The 23,166-nt window shown below is 46.7% G+C and overlaps 1 protein-coding gene across 50 annotated transcripts in view; it reads right to left on the minus strand.

Moving 5' to 3' along the window:
* Window positions 1-3,178: 3,178 nt before the first annotated feature.
* MAP4K4 (mitogen-activated protein kinase kinase kinase kinase 4) overlaps window positions 3,179-23,166 on the minus strand; it is a 148,591-nt gene continuing 128,603 nt past the window's right edge. For 18 of the 50 annotated variants that reach the window (XM_088841615.1, XM_088841612.1, XM_088841614.1 and 15 more), the window contains 12 exons: window positions 21,833-22,008; window positions 21,132-21,252; window positions 19,974-20,165; window positions 17,813-17,930; window positions 17,346-17,516; window positions 15,150-15,293; window positions 11,873-12,007; window positions 9,216-9,316; window positions 7,521-7,694; window positions 6,860-7,019; window positions 5,230-5,369; window positions 3,179-3,453 (listed from right to left, as the gene is read on the minus strand). In XM_088841615.1, coding sequence (XP_088697741.1) covers window positions 3,370-3,453; window positions 5,230-5,369; window positions 6,860-7,019; window positions 7,521-7,694; window positions 9,216-9,316; window positions 11,873-12,007; window positions 15,150-15,293; window positions 17,346-17,516; window positions 17,813-17,930; window positions 19,974-20,165; window positions 21,132-21,252; window positions 21,833-22,008 — 1,716 coding nt within the window. In that variant the 3' untranslated portion in view covers window positions 3,179-3,369. The remainder of the gene's footprint in view (window positions 3,454-5,229; window positions 5,370-6,859; window positions 7,020-7,520; window positions 7,695-9,215; window positions 9,317-11,872; window positions 12,008-15,149; window positions 15,294-17,345; window positions 17,517-17,812; window positions 17,931-19,973; window positions 20,166-21,131; window positions 21,253-21,832; window positions 22,009-23,166) is intronic. The other 32 variants (XM_088841627.1, XM_088841616.1, XM_088841613.1 and 29 more) reach the window with 3 other exon arrangements.

A 23,166-nucleotide genomic window follows, 5' to 3' on the forward strand; every position in this document is an offset into this window, starting at 1 on the left:
TTTGCCGCATTTGTAACTTGTGCCTGGGAATCCCCTGGGCCACCCCTTTACAGGAGGTGGCAAAATCTGGGAGCTGCTCACTCGGGCCTTGGGGTGGAACCAGAGGAGGATCCTTATAGAAAGGGAACATCCTGCAGGAACAGAATATATTTGAAACTCATGCCACATGAAACAGGGTCACTTTTACTTTATTTAAGGACAAAAAAAGGGGAGAAGAGGGACAACAGCCATTTTCATAATACAGAGAAGACAAGTTAGCACTGAAAAAAGAAGGCCATGTGTGTACTTGCCACCAGTCTGCTTCGCAGCTCTGATTAGTAAACTTGATGCAGCTTGTCATTTGCATTACCGTTTAGCAAATTTATAACTGGCAAAATTAGGGATTATGAACCATCATTTAAGTGGACTACAACTAAAACAAAAGCCTAAATAACCCATAAAAATCACTTAAAAATAGACCATAAATATGTGATGCCCATTAGTGTAACAAAACTATTTTTTGTAAACATTTTCTTCAACACAACATGTGCATGAGAAAAAGTAAAAAAAAACAAAAAACTGCACTCGATATAGAGATTCCGTTTTAAACACAGGAAAGTATCACTTATTAAAGCTTCAACTAAACCTAGAGCCATACTGGTATTTTGTTTGGAAGAGTTGTCATGGTTTTCTAGGCTCCATATTTAGTGGTATCGGCACAATACTAAATTCTCCTGCTAATTTTGCCATCTTGGCACTTGAGTGAAGTCACTACCCTGTTAGGAATGAAACGGAGAGAGTGCCACCTTCCATCGAGAAAGCTAACCCGGTGCCTGCTTGAAGCTGTAGCAACCTAAGTCGGTCTGCACGGCGGGGAGGCCAAGGAGGGAAGGACACCCCAGACAAGGAAGGAGGCCACAGGCACCAACAAGGGGGCCAGTGGCTGGTTGACCTCGGTCAGCCAAGCCCAGGGACAGATGCAGTCACGTTCAACTCCCACACCACCAGCTGCTGCCCAGGAAGGACAGGCCCACGCTGACCTGAGCTCGAAGCCCATCATCCTCAGCCTTTTTATATTTTCCATGTTGGTATCAGAAGCTTAATATCTTTTTGGAAAGACACCTGCCCAACTTGGCCTTTCACTGAAGTCATAGGAGGGGCTGCAACTGACCCCACTATGAGGTCCACTCTCCTCCTGGTGCACGTGTTTGCGGGGGCACATTTCATCTCCAGTCAAAAGCCAACCCGAGAAGGGAATCACCAGCAGTGACATGGCAGGGGCTGCAGCCCCGCGGTGATTGGTCTGGCCAGTCTCAGAACTCCTGCCAAGGGCGGGATCAGCGCCCAGATCTTCTCTCCTTTAAGTACAAATGACCAGAACAGAACTGGTTCTTTCTGCCTCAGATGCCAGCACTGTGCTAAAGTCAACACGCATGGAAAGCCTGTTTCCCCAGCCTGAATCCTTCCAACATGGAGACAGGTTTTCTCAGCACGTGACCAGCTGTTGTTTCTGCATTTGTGAGCCTGTGTATTCTTCACTACATTTCTGAAATTCAAAGGGGGAGCCTCTGGCAAAAATGCTGACCCAGGAGGAAGAGAACAATAGGGCAGAGCGGCTGCCAAAAGCAATGCGGCTTCGGGGGTGGGGGGTGGGGGCAGATTCAGCAAACAGGTGCAAGTGATTGTTAATTTCTTGGGGTGGAAAACCTCCACTTTGATGTCATAAAAGCAAATTCCCCACGGAGGAGGAATAAGCCTAGGCCACACCGAGCTTTCGTTTGGTGAGTGAGATTCCCATCAGAACTCTGCCAGAGGACAGGCAGACGGCTGAGCCACCCTTTAACAAGTAATCAATTTGACCAACATCCTCAGAGGAAGCCAGTGACCAGAAGCCATGAAACCAATTATTACCCAAGACATTTATTACAAATGTCATGAACATATTCATAAAGTAAAACTGGTTTAAAAAACAGAGAGAGGGCGCAGAAAGCAAGGGAGAGCACTCGAGAAGCCAGGGCTCTGATATCACACCCGAAACGCAGGAAGATGCTGTCTTATGAATGAGCAGTATTAACTACATTCTTAAAATAGTTTTAGTGCATCGCATTTTTAGAAAAAGGGAAACACCCCCGGCCCCAAGGAAAGGTTCCAGCAACACTGTCAACAGTTTGTGGGGTTGTACCCCATATGACCAGCTGTCTGCAAACTCCGAGCTGAGAACAGCGAGGCCCCATGTGCTGTGGGCAATGGCCGCCTGTCCATCCACCACCACTGATGAATCCGGTGGAAAACGACATGATCTGCTTTCTCAGCTGAGAAAGCAGACATGCCCATCAGCGGACAAGCCTCATGGCTGCTTCCCATCTTAGGGGACAATTTTTCTTGTGCCTATTGAGACATGACGAAATAACAGTCAAACTTCAATCGGATCGTTTTGGTATTAAGGTTAAACATTAATGTTTTCCTCCAAAGACATAGAAACTAAACCACCTCTTAATGCATTAAAAACAATGAGGTAGGCAAAAAAATAAACACGTGGTTGAAAAAGATTTCTTTTTTCCCCTCTGCAAGTCCCGATCGTGGTGAAACTGCTGTTGCACTTCCTGGTTTAAACAAAAATTAAACCTTTGACTGAGGCAGCGCTAATACTGTCACACAACAAGGTTCTGGGCAGGATACAAATGCACACCCTTTCTTTTTCCTTTTTTTTTTTTTTTTTAAAGAATCATCTGCACGTGATTTTAGGCAAAACTTGGTACACAGAAAAACGACTGAGTTCTTGGCCAAAAAAAAAAAAAAAAATCCCAAGAAACCAAATGGGTCCCTAAACCCACCCACCCGCCTCCCAAGCCCCACCCACAAAAAAGTTATCCTAGTAACTGTGTCTTTCACATTTTATAAATATTAACTTCTTAAACCTGCACCTTCTTCTTTGTCCACATATGGTCACATTACAAAAAAAAAAAAAGAAATGTCAATTAAATACGTTGTTAATGTTACTATATTAAATCTGCTCTTGGCTTCAGCGACCTGCTCCTCCGAGCGCACGTGTACACCTGCCAACCCCCCCGCCGGCGTCGGGTCTCCACCCGCAGATGCCCCAGGATGGAGCTGCAGACAAGGAACACTGGAGCTGGGGGAATGCGCATGCGTTCTGCCCGCCGCTCCGTCCCAGCATGGATAGCACCTGATGGCAGTCTCAACAGCACCAGCTGCGATGCAGCCTCGATTTATTTCGAACAGGACAAGAAGAGAATGGGGATGAACTGCAGGTGGGAGCGGGGAGGAGACCCCCGCCCACGCGGCCCGGGCAGCTCCGCGCTCCAGTTGCCAGGATCTCCGGGTTCTCATGGTCGACACCTCCGGGGCCGGCAGCCTAGCCCGCCGCTCCTACCAACTCAGAAGAGAGGTCCTGCCGAGAGTCATGAAGTAAACCTGGCTGCTGCCCCCAGACCGGACCGAGGCAAAGAACACCTGCAGGGGGAGAAGCGGGGAGAGGGGTGAGTGGGACCCCAAAAGCCCGGAGGCCCCTCCCAAAGGAAATCTGGGGTGATGTCCATTCATCAGTAAGGAGCCAGTTTTCATCTCCACTAGGAGGGCTTCTCTGGTGGCTCAGACGGTAAAGAATCTGCCAGCGATAAGGGGAGACCTGGGTCAGGAAGATTCCCTGGAGTAGGAATGGCAACCCACTCCAGTATTCTTGCCTGTAGAATTTCATGGGACACAGGAGCCTGGTGGGCCTACAGCCCAGGGAGACACAAAGAGCCGGAGGAGGCTGAGCGACTAACATTTTCTTAACTTAGGAAGACTCCTTAGCCAAGGGTGACTCTGTGCACTGCACGCCCTGTTGTGAGAACACAGAGGAAACAAGGGGATGTTCCCCAAACTAGATCATCTGTGCTCACCTCCACCCTTAACACCTTCTGAAAGATCAACGTGTTTGGCAAACTCAGTGATCAGTGGGGAGGCGGCTCAGCCGCCTTGTTTTTCTCTTTTAAAAAATGAAACTGAAATGTCTTGGTTATTTCATAGGACTCCACTGTCAAAAATATATATAATTTAGTTTTGTGCCTTTTATTAATAAAACCCTGATGGGTGTGACATCATGAATGATTTTTAAAAAAAATTTAAATGCCTAAAATTCAAAGAATACCGTGGTTATGGCTCCAAAGAACATACTTAGGAAAATGTAAGCCCCAAAGCTGGTAAAATCCTCGGTTAGCTCTGAGGTTGCGTGGATTTCCAAAGTAAAAGATTTGGGAGATATCATGTAGGTCAAGTGCACCAGCCAATGAGCCAGAGGACTGGACTGCAGGAGGAAGTGGGCTGGGGGGGATCGGACCCTGAGGAGAGCACCTAGTTGGGCGCGAGGCCCACCTGCCAAGGGGAAATGACAGCTCTTCTTCATCTGAGAAGTCAACCTGAGGTCTGGTGACTGGAAGGCTTAATGTATTTTAATGTGAAGCAAGAGGTGGAAATGTTTCTAAGGCTGTAGTGGGCTGCCTCAGGTAGTCATATTTTCATCCAAGTGACAGAAGAGAGAGAAACCTAAGCTTAGGAAAGGCCAGAGGGGTCAACACTCTTGGCCAGCTGTCTGCTCCACTCCAAGGCTGGTTTGGGGAGGAAGGGAGTCCTGGAGAAGAAAATGATGTGGCCAGTTTGGAAAAGTGAAGGTTTTAACTTGGGCTTTGATGCTCTGGGGTCTCACAGGTCTCACCTGTAAGCAGCACTCCAGCTTTTGCATAAAATAATTTCTCCTCTTAGGCACTTATGCCAGGAAAACAATGCAGCTGTGTCAATACTCGAAAGATGGACTAACAAGTGGTGTATTTCAAGCATATATCAGGGGAAGGAAAATTTCCCCTATTACTTAAACGTGCACGAGGGCTCTTTCTAATCACAAAAGAGTTCTATCCATCTAAACTGGGAGCTTTAACCTTTTATATCCCTAAACTAAACACAGCCCGGACAGGCCACCTAATGAGGGAAAAAAAACCTCAAAAGACAACAAAAACCCAACAGAGAATGATTTCTGCAGACATTAACATGTCCACCCCCTCAACAAAAACAAAATAAAATATATCCTAACCTTCAATAATAGGTCTAAGAAGTCACTACTGAAAAGTTCCTTGATGAAGTTATTTCAGAGTCTATCAAAAATATCCCAAGGAAAGGCTTCACCAAACTCCATGGAAAATAAACCACTGCTGAAAGATAACATCTAAAAAGAATCCCTAAGGAGACTGTTACCTTATCATTGCGTTCACATAAGAATTTCAGCCTTTGAGCCCTTTTGTGCATAAACACGCCATCCAAGTGACCAGTTTCCACAGATCGGATCTCTATGGCCTTTTCTCCCCAGCCCATCGTCTGATTGGATCGAATATATGCTTTTTGAGAGAGGAAAACACATATTGTTAAAGATGAGGAAACAGCCATGGAAAGAAGCTGCTCAGGTTACACACACACACACACACACAGACACACAGACACACACACCCCCACACCCACACCCCCCCCCCAAACGGCTGGCATTTGGAGGTTTCTGTAAGACAGGGGTCCCCAACCTCCGGAATCTAATGGCTGATGATCTGAGGTGGAGCTGATGCAACAACAGAAATAAAGTACACAATAAATATAACGTGCTTGACTCATCCCCAGACCATCCATCCTCTCCCACGTCTTCCACGAAACTGGTCCCTGGTGCCAAGAAGGATGGGAACCACTGATGTAAGGAACTCTACACGTGCAACCTGTGCTTGATCCTGGAAGGTGCTATTCTGAATTATCAGCTGAGGCTGTTGATGCCTCTGAGGAGGACATGCTGGAGCATCAGCCCCAGTCCCTGCCATAGTTTGGCTTATATTTTCCTCACACCAATTACCAGGGAGAAGAAAAGGCAAGTGGACTGAGCCAGCGACTTGGCTGCTGTAAAACCAAAGTAATTTGGGGAAATAAACTTGGCACCAACAGGGTTCTAACGTCAGTCTTTAGGATATGCACAGAGAAGGTCAGGCTCTGTGTGGACTGCGGTGGGCCACGAGATCACCACAGCATCCACTCACCTTCCCGTTCCCCTCGCCTTCCACCCATTTGTCACAACGACGTCTGTCTTACTGTCCCTGGCTGCCTTGGACTAAATGGAGGACTGTGAAGACAGAGCTTTAAGAAATGATTACTTGGGGCTTCTCTGGTGACTCGGTGGTAAAGAATCTGCCTGCCAATGCAGGAGACATGGGTTTGATCCCTGATCTGGGAAGATCCTACATGCCATGGAGCAACTAAGCCTGTGAGCCACAAGAGAAGCCACCACAATGAGAAGCCTGCACACCGCAAGTACAGAGTAGCTCCTACTCGCCACAACTAGAGACAAACCCACGCAGCAACAAAGGCCCAGCTCAGCCAAAGAAAAGAAATTAATCTATTAAAAAAAAAAATATGGGAAGAGCCAACTCATTAGAAAAGACCCTGATGCTGAGAAAGACTGAGGGCCGGAGGAGAAGGGGGCGACAGAGGATGAGATGGCTGGATGGCATCAGTGACTCAATGGACATGAGTCTGAGCAAACTCCAGGAGATCGTAAAGGACAGGGGAGCCTGGCGTGCTGCAGTCCACATGGCCGCCAAGAGCTGGACAGAACTTAGCAACTGACTAACAAAATAAATAAATTGATTAAAAAAAAATTATTAAGATTTTGTCCTAACATAAGACTATGATGCATCACAGTCTACAATCTACCTTTCCCACCGCCTATTGCCAACAGCTCTGCTAAATGGCCAAACGGTCTGAACACCGTGTACCACCAGTATCTGAAACACACACGTTTTCGGGAAAGGCTCTGCTTTGACAAACGCGACCTCGTCTACTCGGGGACACGCACCTACAGACGTCGGCATCTCCCCCCACTGCAGGACCACGTCCTTGGTGATCCTCCCGTACGTGTTCACATAAACCCCTTCATCTTCGTAGCACACCAGCAGCTCCATGCCGTCTGTGTTGGGCAGGATGATGATCGCGTGTGGTTTGATGCTACACTGGATCTGGAGAGGGCACAGAGCACAGGGAGGCGTCGGTGGCTGCCTCCATTCCTGCACATGGGCTTAGTGACAGTGTCGTGTGCAGAGGCACTGGCTCAGGCTCCTGGTGGTAAATGCAGCAGCTGGACAACCCATGTTGTGGAGGACCCACGTGACATCATGTGCATCTGAAAGTCTACCTCTGATGCGCCCTATACGCTACTCATTCACATCTCCTGAGGCCCCTGGCATCTGTTTGGACAATGATACTGAATACTCTAACCAGTCCCACCCCACAGCTGTCCTGACCTGCCAGCAGCTGCCCCCTCCCATCCCGTGTTAGTGAAAGCGGGCTAGGCGGGTCCCGGGAGGGCTTCAGAGACAGGAGCAGACAGCTACTGAAGAGGGCACGTCACTGAAATACTCACCCCCGCTGCAAAGGGGAAGCGAGGAGCCCCTGCCCGTGTTAGTGCACTGAGCAGAGCAAAGAGAAAAGTCAAAACAAAATGAAGCCAGTCAACCAACCATAGAGTGTGGGTTCTTTCTTACGTGTGTTGGCAGGTAAATGTCATAGACTGATCCCGAGTCCACATCAACAGCGTGGAATCCAGCACAGGATCCGTAGATCACTTTCAGCCTCTGGCCTTCCTCAACAGTGAGGTCCACCAGCAGCGGCTTGTGCGCCAGCTCGCCAAATGACTGCAAAGAAGCAGGCGAGAAGCAGCATGAGACGAGCAGAGCTTACGTCTGACGGTTCCAACTGCAGAAGCCAGACCCACGCACTCAGGTGCTCAGTGACTGAACCTCCCTGGCAAAAACACTCCATACAGTGAGTCTTTACTTTGCTTTTATCTGTTAGCATCAACTACCCTAATGCAGGCGATGGAGAGAGAGGAGTGGTGCAGGAGACACACATGGAGAATTTTATCAGTGTGGTCATCACAGTCTCTACAGAGCTACTCAAACTTCCACTTTAACTTTCCAACTCGCTTAACAGTGGTAATGAGAGGCTACCATGTACTGTATAACAGCCTGGGTGGCCTGTAACATCAATACCTATAGCTCATGAGACAGATCCGAATAAGCTATTTATTTATAAAACAATGAGTACAGTACTTGGTTCATGAAGGTGATTAAGATCAGATCTCAAAAGATAATTGTAACTTTATAATCAGTTGCTTTTAGTCAATAATATGTGGCTTTATTTTAAAGCAAATATGTTAACCCCACTACCTTGCTTTACTGGAGAATCAAATAATAAGCCATCTGTCAATTTTCCAGATAATGGAGGCCTACCCTTAATATGTCAAAACTATTTTTAAAAAATAAGTAAACAATCATTTTCTATTAAAAAAAAAATCTTAATTTCTCACCCTGCACTAAAATAGGCCCAGGGTGATGCTTAAAGTTTTGTGTCTAATATCAGAAATGTTTATTAAGTGATTTATAATATCTAGTGTCATAGTAATATCATTTTTAACTAAAAACTTTATAAAATTTCTATCTAGTGCAGTCTAGAATTACAAAAACATATTAAAAACACCCACAAAATAACTGCCAGTATTTTTCTACAGTATTTTTCTTGAAACAAAAAATAGTATACTATACATATTTTTAATACTTATTCTATTTAATGTATAATATACATCACTATGTCATTAAGAATTTCTGTAACTTCACTCTTAATTAGTCCTCTGTTGAACAGATGTACCTGGAAGCTGCCTACTGCTGATAAAAAATTGAAAGTGAAAGTCACTCAGTCGTGTTCAACTCTTTGTGACCCCATGGACTATAGAGTCCATGAAATTCTTCAGGCCAGAATACTGGAGTGGGTAGCCATTCCCTTCTCCAAGGGATCTTCCCAACCCAGGGATTGAACCCAGGGCTCCTCCCTTGCAGGCAGATTCTTTATACCATCTGAGCCACCAGGGAAGCCCATGAATACTGAAAGTGGGTAGCCTATCCCTTCTCCAGGGGATGTTCCCAACCCAGGAATGGAACCGGGATCTCCTGCACTGTAGAAGGATTCTTTATCAGCTGAGCCACCAGGGAAGCCCATGGTATCATAGATATACACATGTATTTCAGTTTTGATTCCTTGGCTTGTTGTCCCCCTTCTAACAGCACAGTTTTAAATAAATGATCAGCCGACTTACTCCCTGGCTTTTGGTCACAATGTGCATGGCTGATACTATTTTGAAGCGCACCTGATGTTATTACCTTAAAGGCCATGAATTTGTGGTATGGCTTGGGTGCCCACGCGTAGACTTCCACAGAGCTCTTCAAAGCAATGACCAGAAATTTGATCCTTTCATATTTTACTGAAACAGTAAAAAGAGCACAGGTCAGTATCATGGTGGAACTCTCAGTTCCTTCTGCAGTCTTCTGCAAACTCTGCAAACATGCCCTTCTCTGCTGATCCATCCAAACCAATGAGAGAACAATGCTGAGAGGTCAGGTACTGGTTCACTTTCTAGATTCTTGAAAATACATTCAGGCTGTCCCCATCCCCTCAATGTTGTGCTGGACTCCACTCCATGCCCTGGTTACTATCAATGAGCAATTTCAATGCTGTTCTTACAGCTCTTAGTATTTAATAATCAAGGACAGTGTCGACCTTTCCACTCTGTTGTCTGGAGGACTCAGCATTAATTCCAAAGGATATGATGTGATTCATCAGCCCAGAGGCTCCTGAATACCAGCAAGAGGTCAAATCTTCCACATGGGCTTTCCCGAGTCCCACATGGAGCTTACAGATGGAAGAACTATGAGAAAATACTCATCAACTGAATCTGAATTCTGTCTGTTTCTGTGTGAAAGACCAAGTATCACTTTAAAGCACTTCCAGCTATAGAGACAGTAGTAATTGGTAGGATTCTACATCCTGTACCAAAAGTAAAGAAACTCTCTCTGTAACTTTATACTTATATATGAAGGCCTTCTTTACACAGCTCTCAGTTCTCTGACAGCCAGCATGTCTGCTGAGAGCAGATACCCAAATAGCCCTTGCCACACCTGACATATTGGCTGGTGTAGACCCCAGTGTCTGCACAGCCACTGTGAACCACAGCACTACTTGATCCTGACTTTGACCGTGAGACTCAGCTTGTTGACTTAAGAACTCTCCTTGTTAAATTCCATGTGTTGTCACTATTCAAATGAATCACAGGACTATGATGATACAAACGATTCTGAGAGGCTACCCAGTGCTGCTGGGATAGTTTTCCGTGACGGTGGAAAGGTTTTGTTATATGGGGCTACTGGACACTTGGAATGTACTAGCATCACTGAGGATCGAAACTTTAAAATTTACTTCACGTTAATTAATTTACAAATAAATTTAAATACCCACTCCCACCCTCCCTGTTCTTGATGGCAACCATACTACACAGCACAGGTCTGGGTCAACTGAATAATACTTTGACCACCTGATGCAAAGAGCCGACTCACTGGAAAAGACCCTGATGCTGCAAAAGATGGAAGGCGGGAGAAGGCAGCAGCAGAGGTTGGATGGCATCAGCAACACAATGGACATGAGTTTGAGCAAATTCCGGGAGCTGGTGAAGGACAGGGAAGCCTGGCATGCTGCAGTCCATGGTATTGCAAATAGCTGGACACGACTGAGCGACTGAACAGCAACAAAAGTCTACACATAACAAATGAATGCTTGTGATTCATCCTACATGAACGACGGGCCTGAGTGAGGGTGGACACTCTGTCCTGGGGAAACGTCCAGCTCAGTCTAACACATCTGCCCTCACTCCCCCGTGGGATCATCTGTTCAGGGACATTTCAGCTGTTATGAACCAGTTCATTCCATTCAGCCTTAGATGGCTCCAGCTACCACTCTCAACAAGGAAAAATGTTACAGAAGACCACAACACAGAAAACCCTAAGCCCCGAACCCACACCAAGGGGCTAGAGTCCTGCAGGGTCACTCAGAATCACTCTAGTATCGGGGTGGCATTCACCCTCATTAGTAACCAGGGAGCTGAGGGCTGCGAACACATCACACCAACAAGATGGCCACACCAAGGACTGGGATATCCCCGGGAGCAGAAGCACTGGCCGCAGCACGTAGTTTCATAAACCCAGAATAGAAAACACACAGGCAGAAACCAACATCCAATAGGCCCCTCACATCCTCAGTCTTAAATACACAGAGAAACCAGTTGCTCATCTTTTCAACTTCCCATTTCAAATGCAGTTAGAACACATCATCTCACCCATGAAACTGTAATCGGGCTAAGCACCATCGTTCCTCCTTAATTTCCAATGTTAGAGCCAGTATTTTGATTTTTTTTAACCCTAACACACACACAAAATGTATTTTGGTTCTTTTCTTGTGAAATCTTATGAGAAGCAGGGCATGACTGTTGCAGAGAAAAGAACAAAAAGTTCGTCACAGAATGCTGCCCGGCCAGCAAGCTTCGTTCCTCAGTGAGGAGCAGAGGAGCTGTGCACAGCGCATTTTATTCAAACTGACAGGCCAAAGCTCTTCAGGCAAACTCTCCGACATTCCATCAGTGACTGCCAAGGACCCACAGTGCTTCGAGTCAGAACCAGTTTGCAGGGCCAAGAAGAATCCAAGGGGCCTGGTGGTCTTCAGGCAATGCTTCCTTAACGAGGAACCCCATCTTACAGAGAAGAACGTGGACTGTCCAAGGTCAGGGTGATGGAGGTCAGGGATGGCTGAAGTGAACCTCATTATGATTCAAAAGGAGCCCTGCGGACCTCAGGATTAGAAGGCACTTCAAATGAGCTAGGAGTATCAGAGACATGTTTCTCACGAAAACCTTCAAAAACACATAAATTTTAAACAAAAGATAAACTGAACCTCTGAAAAGCAGAACCCTTGCAACCATGGAGGAACTTACCAACTTTATAATGCACACAGCCTTCCAGGTCCCCCACTGTCGTCCAACCCTGCTTCTTCTCAACCTCTGGGTCGTTGTGAAGTATTTTATTTCTTAACCAGGACAAATAGTAGACACGTAACTTATCCTTTTTGCCTAGCAAAACAAATAATCAGTACTTTACACGCATATTCAAAATCAGGTATCTTTGTTAACAACAGTAATCAAAATAAACTGCAATAAACAATAAATACCATCCCCTCCCCCCACCCCAAGGGAATCATTTTGTGTCAGTTTCACTAGAAACTCAATTCAAGCTATTAGGTCATCTGATTCTTAAAACCTTCTGGAGTAACTATGGCTTCCCATTTAAGAGCACAAAAGGGTTTCACACATCACCCAACTTGGGGACTTCAGTCCAGCAAAAGGCAAGCCATAAACGAATGGACACAACACACAGAGCTAACATGAGACCCCTGCCCAGAACATGTGAAGAACTCCTATATGTCAGTTAGAAGAGAGAGAACCTAGCAAGCAAGAAGATCAAACCAGTCAATCCTAGAGGACGTCAACCCTGAATATTCACTGGAAGGACTGATGCTGAAGCTCCAACACTTTGGCCACCTGATGCAAAGAGTTCACTCACTAGAAAAGACCCTGATGCTGGGAAAGCTTGAAGGCAAAAGAAGCGGGCAGCAGATGACGAGATGGTTAGAGATCATCACCGACTCAATGGACATGCGTGCATGCATGCTAAGTAATTTCATTTTGAGCAAACTCCAGGCGACAGTGAAGGACAGGGAAGCCCAGCATGCTGCAGTCCATGGGGTCGCAGAGAGCTGGACATGACTTAGCGACTGAACAACAAACCTAGCAGAAATACTGAGCAAGCACCCAGAACAGACAAAAGAAGCTATCACATTGATTCATAAAAAGGCACTTGCTCTCAGTTGCCTGAAAAGGCTACACACTGCATGAGCCCACCTAGGACATTCTGGAAAACCAACAGAGAGAAAAAAAAGTCAGGTGTTGCCAGGGGCTCTGAGGCAGGGATGGAGTGGAGCACAGAGGATTTTTAGGGTGATGCACCTCGTCTGTGTGACACTGTAAAGGCAGATGAAATTATGCATGTGTTCACCCAGAGGACACACAGAGAGAACCTAAACTGCGGATTTCAGCTAACAATGCATAATCCTGGTCCAGCCACTGTAACAAATGTCAGAGAAGAGGGGAAACTGCAGGGGGCTAATATAAGACTGTCTATACTTCCTGCTCACTTTCTCCCTAAACATAAAAACTGCTCTAGAAAAAAAGTGAGACACAAAAGAAGCAATGAAAGCCAAAAAACAGACATCAAACCATATCTATTGTATACTAAGGTGTTCAAAGTCAGGACAGCACTTCCTGGGGGGGGGGGTGTGTGTGGGGGGGGGGTGTGTGGGGTGTGTGTGGTGTGTGTGTGGGTGTTCGGGGTGCGGGCTGGGCGATGATGGAGGCAATGCAGGAGGGCTGGTGGAGGAGCTGGGGGCTACACGATGGCTAACTGGAACTCTTCGTGGGCCTGTATTTATAATCTGTGCATTTCTGTATTATGTCTTATACTTCAACACAATCTTAAGTTTTGAAGAATTTCTCAATGTGGGAAGATACTCAATACATTAAGTGAAACAAAGACAACGTTGTTTTATGTACAGTGTTTTATTCCCACACTGTGAGATACATTTATAGAAACAAGAAGGAAATCTATTAAAAAGTTAGTAAGAGTTATCTCTCTCAGATAGGGATTACATTTTATTTTCTTTTTCCTAAGCTTTTTTTTTCTGTTTTTGAAGTTTCCTACAATTGACGTGTTACTGCTTTTATGATTTTGAAAACCAATGAAAGCTATAAAAAGAATATAAAAAAAGTGGCCCCCAAAACGGTATCGGTTGATTACGGATCCACACAAATCACCTTGCTCACTGGATCACAAAATGAAGTTTCAACCATTTTCAGCTGCAGATTTAGTTTTCCTCCAATTCAAAAACCTATTTTCCATCAGCACTCAAGTCTTAAATGGTTGTTTCCTCATTTAAGTAGGAGATGGATGGTGAAATTTTTGCATTTCAACAGACATCTTACTTAAAACCAAAAACCTATTTGAAAACTAAAATTTATTGCAAGAAATTTGTTACACATAAATAAATACAGCAAGTTTGAGTTAGTTGACAATTAAATCAAAATCACTGTGGGTAATGAGGAGACAGGTCTTACACTTCTGCATACTCTTTAACCCCAGCAAAAATGCAAATTAGGACTAATTATGATCCAGGCAACATGGATTCACATGCTGAATGGTTAAATGAGTTACAAAGATACTTATGAAAATGTTTACAGCAGAGGGGGGAAAAGGAATAAATGGAAGAGTTACAACAGAAGTAAATAAACTTTAGTGCCACCCATGCAGAGAAACATTTTGCAGCCACACAGAATGGCTATCATGAAGGGATACGGAAAAACCACCTACAGGTTTGGACAAACAAGAACAGGAGGGGCACACCTTAACTTTAGGACAGTGGTCACCAAGAGTGAGTAGACGCCAACTGTATGGACAGCAGTGTATTCTAACATCTGGTAAAACCATCCCGTCAGTATGCGGGTATCATATTATTCCCTCAGTATGTCACATAGCTATTTTTAGAGACCTTCTCTCCCCCGAGTATATATTTAGAGTGTGTATATGCTTACAAGACTGGAAGTCAAAAAGTGAAGTTAACAGTTTCTTTGGATGAACTGATTTTATGATTTATTCCTCCTGTTTGCTCTACCACAGTATTTACTTTCTACCATCAACATGTATAATTTATACCAAGAAAAATGCTCCTCCTAAAAAGAAACTTAGAGCAAGTGCTGACAGACATGGAAAAAAAAAACAAAAAAACTATGCTTTACCGGCAAAGGCAAAGAATAGTTATTTTTGCATCAAAGAGTCCTGTAGGAAGAAGTGGACACAAACCCACACACACCCTGCACAGGACGGGCGGCAGGGGGTGGCGGTGAGATGGGGCTGGAGCGGGCAGAGACATGAAGCAGGAAGTGCAGGCGCTCTGCTCCAGGGCAGCTCAGAGGAGCCCCCGGCCACAAACTCACACAGGCGGGTCCCATCTGCACACGCTTTCCCATCACACTATCGTAAAACCATGCTGTGGTTCTGTGTTTGAGCTATCACTTTGGAAAACAAACTCACTCAAGTTCCATGTGGGGAAGCACCGAACTTTTAAACAGTGCTGGTGGCCTGCTCTCCCAAACCCACACTTACCAGATATCGTCACTAAGACGTTCAAGCCTTCCAGGACGTCCATCTGCTGAAATCGCCTTCTGTTGATCAGAGGATACACCTTCCCTTGGCCACTTCTGTCCAGCAGCATCAGGCCACTCTCGGTACCCACCAACAAGTTCACTCCTATGTTAAGGACACAGAAAGGCCACAATTTTACACTGTGTGTGGCATATGGCCTTGTATGGAGCAAACAGAGCCACCTCTCAGGATAAGAGTGGTTTTCTCAAGTCACCCACAAATAGAGATGCTTAGGATGTGTGTGCTCAGTCACTCAAGTCATGTCTGACTCTTTGGGACCCCATGGACTAATAGTCCGCCAGGCTCCTCTGTCCATGAAATTCTCTAGACAATAATACTGGAGTGGGTTGCCATTTTTTTCTCCAAAGCGAAGGACGGTCACAGCTTAAAGTACCCAAACTGCAACATATCCCCACGGAGGGAAGAGGTTGGAATATTCATTTACACATTAATATAAAAAGGATCTAAGCTCGCTTCATTCCTGATCCTCCAGCTTCTGAGTTTTCCTCAGTAGCCCCAGAGCATCCAAGCCCACCATCTCCTGGGTACCACAGACTCTCCATCTTATCTATCCTATCAAACAACCAGACAGACAAACCTTTGTCCAATGTCATGATCCCCACCTGCTTCCTTCAACATCTGTGTTTGCTCGGGAAATCTTCTAGAACGAGCCCCCTTAGTCCCTAACAGTTTGTGATCAACCCGGCATCTATCACTCAGTTTCAGGATTTCTTAAAGACCATCCTCCATCATCTTTAAGGAACAAACAGCTGCATTTGGTCCTCGGTACCTCTTTTCTTAGGAGCAGTATGTATCAGACACACCCCAGCTCCTTCTCTGCAACCATGTCCTATCTCCCTCCCTGTTTCCCCACACCTGCTCTGGCTTCCCCCTGGTGGCTCAGGGGCAAATAATCTGTCTATAATGTGGGAGCCACAGGAGACATGGGTTCGATCCCTGGGTTCAGAAGATCCCCTGGAGAAGGAAATGGCAACCCACTCCTGTATTCTTGCCTGGGCAATCCCATGGATGGGGGGGCTACAGTCCATGGAGTCACAAACAGTCGGACATGACTGAGCGACTAACACTTTCACCAGGTATGTGTAAAATAGATGGGTAGGGAGAAGCTACTGTACAGCACAGGGAGCTCAAACCTGGTGCTCTGTGATGACCTAGAGAGGTGGGATTGGGTGGGAGTAGTGGGGCATTGTGGGGGGTGGGGGTGGAGGGAGGTTCAAGAGAGAGGGGACATATGTATAATTGTGACTAATTTGTGCTATTGTATGGCAGAAAGCCATACTTGAACTGTGGTGCTGGAGAAGACTCTTGAGAGTCCCTTGGACTGCAAGGAGATCCAACCAGTCCATTCTAAAGGAGATCAATCCTGGGTGTTCATTGGAAGGACTGATGCTAAAGCTGAAGCTCCAATACTTTGGCTACCTCATGCGACAGGTTGACTCACTGGAAAAGACTCTGATGCTGGGAAGGACTGGGGGCGGGAGAAGAAGGGGACGACAGAGAATGAAATGGCTGGATGGCATCACCGACTCGATGGACATGAGTTTGAGTGAACTCGGGGAGTTGGTGATGGACAGGGAGGCCTGGCATGCTGTGATTCATGGGGTCACAAAGAGTCAGACGCGACTGAACTGAAGTGATGGCAGAAAGCCACACAATATTATAAAGCAATTTTCCTCCAATTAAAGAATAAATTTTAAAAAAAGGTCCACATCAAAAACAACAACAAAAACAAAACAAAAGCCCCCAAAACTTCACTTAGATGTCGTCTTAAGTCTCAAAGAGTCAGGAAAGACTGTTAAACTGAAACATTTAAAGAAAAGCAATTTGACAGATTTCTTCATTCTCCCTATAAATACGGGCCAAATTAAATGCCTTTCTCATCTTTTTCCTTCTTTTTTATACGAAGTGATGGAGATGAGTCACTCTGTGCAGCACATGATGGCTGAAACAAGGGCAGGTCTGTGTGCCTGCAGGATCCCATGGGACAGCGTGCGCAAGGGATGTCAAGGGCCTTCCACCTCACCCACGAACAGCGCTTCCCAAACCCCCCCGACATCCCAAGCTGTGCTTCTCCAAATGACCGGTCCACCTTTGAGAATAAAAACAGAAGGGCTGGCGTGGCCCAGAGACACCTACCCCACAAGGCAGCGCACAGGATCTCGGAGTTAAACCTCTTCTTATATTTGCGAATCTCTGGGGTGTCGCTCTGGGGCCGAGTGTTGGTGGGATTGACATTGACCACTGAGCCCTTCCGCGTAGGATCTTGCCTCATGGCCTCGGGTCTCATTCCATCACAGGAAAACCCCACTGAAACACATGACACTGGAATTACTTCTGTCTCCGTGAGGGCTGGGCCTGCTCCCTTCCCCAAGATGCATCCATGAAAGATTCATGTTGAGACCCACTCTTTGCCAAGGAAGAGAAACTCGTAAGAAATGGATGTGAAAAACGGAGATTGACTATGGTGCTCATTGCAAAAGACTGTCGGTGGGTTGTGCATCTGGTCTGAGGTCTGAGCCTGCCGACCACTGCTACACGTGCCCACCACACCACAGTGAGAAGTACCCTGCCGGTGGCTGCTTGCTTGACGCTGTATTACTTACCCACAGAAGTCACTGTTGTCCCGCTAGATGGAGAAATCTGTAGTAATCTGGGGTCTATAAAAGGTGTAAAGGAGGAGGAAGATTTGTGTTTCTGGAGTGTGTTACTAGCGGACTGAGTCTGCAATGTAAATTTCAGTCGTATTAATACAATGACAGTAAAAGAACAAACACAAAATACTTCAACCCACTGCTGCACTGCTCTGCTTCCCAATACAGAAGACTGATCCCCTTGCTTCTCCCCTCACCAAATGCTCTGCAGGCACCTCTGTGTGTGAACCCCACAACCCCCAATACAGGCTATTTAAGGCTATTTAACCAGGAGCCAAAGAGAGCAACCCCTCTTTCCAGAAACATCGTTCCAGTAAGACAGAACGCGCAAGCTACCAGCAACATCTATACCTCACGAGCTCCTTGGGTTTTTTAATAAATCATCATAACAAAAACTCCTGAAGAAGGTTTGAAATGTCTTGATCTCAATTCATCCATTTTTGAGTTTGTTCTCCTGCCCCCCCAAAAGTCCAATGAATGTATGTTGGAATACCGGCAAATCTTAAGTCTTATATCGCTTAAAGTGAGCCTCTTGCCAGAAACTACAGAAGCTTCGGCCACCATCGTTTTAGGTGTATCATCAACTCCGTATCAGACAGCGGGGCTCATTAGTGAAAGGTGCAAAGGCATATTCTTTTGCTCTTTTAGGAATAGGAGTGTTTTGGTTAATAATGTAGCTTAAGATGAAAAAAAAGGAAACACAAAGAAAGTGAAACAAATTGTTAAGTGGAAATGTAATGACAATTAAAAACAAACAGAAATATAAACTTGCCAGTTTAGTGAGTTAAGGGTTATTGTACATACTGTACATTAGAGCAAAACGGAGCCGAGTTTAAACATAAGGAATGTAACTATAGGTGGGTATATAAGTGGAGGGAAAGACATGTCTGACCACTGCTTCTGTCCTGTAACCGCTTCACTCCCCGGGGCAGCTGAAATCACAAGTCCTGCAGCCAACCCCTCAACCCCTCCTCAGCTCCCCGCCTCCCACCTGGCACAGCTGTCTCCTGGCAGGCTTTGCCTCTGAGCACTATGCTCCATCCCCAGGCCTACAGATGGGGCCCATCCACCCAGTGGCAATCAGTCTGATGCTGAGCCTGCCTTAGAAGCCACTGATTTCCCCTGGCTCCTCAAGCGGACAGGATTATTCTAATAAGAGAATGAAAATAGGAGCAGGTGGGCAGGCCGGCAGCTCAGTGCTTAAACTGACAAGATTGGCTGAAGCCACATGCTACTGCAACCTTCAACAAAGGCGTTTAAGCCAAACCTCCCATGAAGATGGTCAGTTGTGTGACTAGGGATGGGGGCCCACGGTGAACTCTCACTGCACTTGGGGCCATGACTGTCTCCCCAAGAGACAGAATCACCTAACCAGCACCCAGACTGAGACCACAGCCATGTCTTCCAACAAGCACATAGGATTTCCCATTCAAAAGCTGAAATTAAAAGCACGCTCAGTTCTCTGCCCTTCTTGTTTAACATCTTAATTTTCTAGGTTTCCCCCCAAAAGTATCTGGCCTCTTAAACTACGAATGATTTTAAGTTTCAAGGAGAGAAACCCTTTCAACAAGGTTGGCAAAAATAAAGAGTAACCAACCAATAATACCTCTCCAAAAAAAAAAAAATCCAGCCCTTTTGGAGGGAATTTCCTGTACAGAGCGACACATTTGTCCTGATAAAGCCAAATCTGCTCAACCAAATGTTTCTGTGTTTTATTTACTGGATAAAAAGAATGAAAAGGGCAGATTCCACAAAAGACTACCAGAATTTCATGCCAAATACATAAAGGATCTAAGAATACAACAATCGTTTTATTTAGACTTTTTTTGAAAAACGAACTGAATCAGAAAAGCCATGCAACTACTTATCCAGGGAAAAGTAAACAGTGAACTGGCAAGTCTGGAGGGCAATCGCTCTAGGGTTAAGGGGTCTGTATACAGACCTGAAACATGTTACTGGGGGTTGGGGGGTGGGGTGGGAGAGAAGGGGAGGTGACAGAAGGCGGCGGGCGGGGAGGGGAGGTGAGGGCAGGGCGTGGGAAAGTCTCTGCAAACTAGCTCCTAAGCGGTGCTGGTCTAACCCTGGGAGAGCAGCCAGCTGTGGTGCGACATACCTCATTAGTAGTGAGCTTGTCCTGGGGTGTCTGTGGGGACATGGTGGGTGTCGGCTGGCTGGAGGATGGGGAAGAGGAGGTGGAGGAAGTGGAGGAGGAATGGCTTTGCTGTAAGAGATCTGGCAAGAGGTGAATGCGACCCGCAAAGCCATTGCTCTCATGATGGCTGGCGCGCTTTTGGTCAACTGCACTCTGCAGAGAAAAAGGCACACTGGTCTCGCTCAGCACCGCTGACAATGCCGAAGACCCTACTGACCCTGCCTGCTGCGGTGCTGTGTGGCTCCGCAAGCTCTGCCGAGTCATCAAGGCAAGACTAGAGGGCATCAGCTGGGTCTGCCCCCGCCTCCTCGCCAAGTGCCTCGGCTGAGCCAGCGGAAGCCACAGCAGAACCCAAGCCACACTGGTTTATCTGCCACGGGAGCTGCTATTACCAAAACTACTGGCTTTGTCTCCTTTCTTTTTAAATCTCTCTAGAGCCCTAGAAAACGCACTGTCACTTCTCTGAACCCTCATCTTTCCTGGGCTACTTCCCGCCTTCCATCCAAATGTAGCGCCAGAGCATGAAACACACTCAGGGAGAGGCCTGCAGTTCTAGCCAGGGGCCCTGCTCTGCTTAAACGAGAAGAGTATCACTTTCCTTCCCTCTAAGCTACGAAATGAACAGGCAGTTGTAAAACTAGGCAGCCCAAAAGGAGCACATCTCGGGGCGGGGGAGGGGGGGCACACATTAAATATTCTACGAAGGAGGAGACTAACACCCAAGCACAGAGCAGAGACCGCCCCCCCAACCCCTTTGGCTCCAGGAGGCTCTTGGCTCCCGGGCGGCTCCTGCCTGCCTTGGCCGCTCCCGCCTCAGCCCCACGGCCTCTTGGAGCCGAGAGCTCTGTGCACACCTCCCGGCTGCCCGGCTTCAGACACAGACCACGGGGCTTGCGCGGGGCTGGGCGGGGGGCTGCCACGCAACATGCGAGGCAGGCAGGATGGGGTGCACTGTCGGCTGCCCCGGGGGCGTGCCACACATGCCTGCCTCCCACGCCCCGGCCCCGGTTAACGTGAGAACAGATGACGATGCAGAAACAGCATGAGTGAGTGGATGAGCAAGTGGGTTAATGACCACAGGAGCAGCTCGGCCTCTAACCGCGTGGAGCACGTGGGTACCTGGCGCACGATCAGCGTGCCCTCTTTGGACGGGGTCAGGGCTGGCTCACTCTCCACGTCGTCATGGACAACCATGGTTTTCACGGACTCCGTTTCACCGTTGCTCAAGTTCAGAGATGATCTGTTGAGACACAATCCAGACGTGAGGGGCCTGACCCACAAGCCAAAGATACACTGGTTACGTTTCTCACCTTCTCAGGGACCTAAGGCTACAGGTATAAAGTTTCCCCAAGGAAAATGAACTGAAATTTCCCTTTTGTCACAGCCTCAAATTGAAGAGAGAAAACGAGAAACCAGGAGTCCTGGCGAGAGGCACTGACACGCACACACACCAACCAAAAGAAGGGGAGACAGACAGGTTCACTCCACCACAGCGACACATTCAATCTCACAGGATCAGAGGGCAGGGTTAAAGACCTTGTCCCAACCTGAAAGAAGGCCCACTGGGGGACACTCATGAAGGCATGCTCAGTTGTGTCTGACTCTGTGCGATCCCATGGACTGTAGCCCACCAGGCTCCTCTGTCCATGGGATTCTCCAGGCAAACATACTGGAGTGGATCGCCACTTCCCTCTCTGAGGATCTTTCCGACCCAGGGATCGAAGCCGCATCTCCTGCGCTGGCAGGCGGGTTCTCTACCACTGAGCCACCTGGGAAGCCCACGGGGACACTCATCCTCCCTAACGCTCAGCGGGACTGACGCGGCTCTGGTGTCCTCCGGGCCAGACGTGGGCTCCTCGGCCCCTTCCTGCTCCACGTCCTCATCCTCCTCGTCCGTTGTCCCCGACTCCTCGCTGGAGGAGGAGTAGTCCGTCACCTTGTGCGGCGGCCGCACGTCCTCCACGGCCCGAAGCTCTTTGGCCAGTGCCGTCAGGTCCTAGCGCGGGGCACAGAAGAGTGTCAGGGAGGCGGGAGAGGCACAGCACAGTGACCAGCACCTCGTCCTAACCACCCATCAGACAGCCACTCGGTTTTGCAAAACTGACTTGTAGGGAGTCTACCGGTATCATGAAGTGGAGTTCTTAACACTTTTGATAGGAAAGACCAAGAAAAGTCAAAAAGCTGGAAGAAACAGAGAAGATTTTTTTAGAAGTCAAAGGTGCTGTACCCAGTTTAAACCTGATGGCCACAAAAAACAATCATCTTTTTATGATGAGCTGAGAATATTTTTCTAACTACCAAATTCTATTTTTTTGTTTCAAATTCTACATTGTATATGTGTATATATATATATATATATCTTACCAAAATAAAACATTAAAAAAAATGTATGCTGCATTCTGGCATAACTACACCAATTGCTTCTTCCTCTCTGCTAGACAGAAAATTCTAAATCAACAAATGAGTGCAAGATAGATCTTGGTACTTTGTTATCAAGATATTCGGCCCTGTGACAAAGTCTTCTTTTAAGGAGATGTTCCAAAAAGCAGGAAGATTCTAGTTAAAGGGGTGATTTAAACTATTTATTTAGGGAGGTTTTTAACTCCAACTTTTATTCTGAAAAATGTCCAACTTGCAGAAAAGTGAAAGACGGTGAAGTGAGTACAGTGTACGCCTCACATTTGGCTTCACAGACTGTCAACAACTTGCCACATTCGTGAACAAAGTTCCCGATGTGTTAGGTGAGAAAGTGCCCAGCATGTGTGGGCTGGGCAGGTTTCCCCTCAACTGACAGGACCGTGCACGCAGGAGAGAAAGCTGCCTGGGGTTACTCACAAGCACATCAGCTCCCTTTACTCTTCTATATGAAGATTTTTTAGAGTCAATCAATTATCAATTATCCAAATACAACTTCCGACCTTGATTGTTATCTCTATTCTACATCTTCATATGAAAGCTTGAAATATGTACCTGTCCACTTAAAATTCTTTTTAGAAGGCAGGCTTCGTGGCCCCACTTCCTTCTGGCAGAGTCTCTTCTTGCCAGTTAAGAACCCGCTTCTTTCCTTTGCACCTGAGCCTCTGAGACAAGTAAGCAAGGACTGGCCTGGCCTCCTGCTTGCAACTTCATGAGTACAGCTGTGGTTTTTTGTTAC

Source organism: Moschus berezovskii, chromosome 11 (assembly GCF_049115385.1).
Source record: "Moschus berezovskii isolate FMDL1 chromosome 11, NW_MosBer_1.0, whole genome shotgun sequence".
Taxonomy (NCBI): domain Eukaryota; kingdom Metazoa; phylum Chordata; class Mammalia; order Artiodactyla; family Moschidae; genus Moschus; species Moschus berezovskii.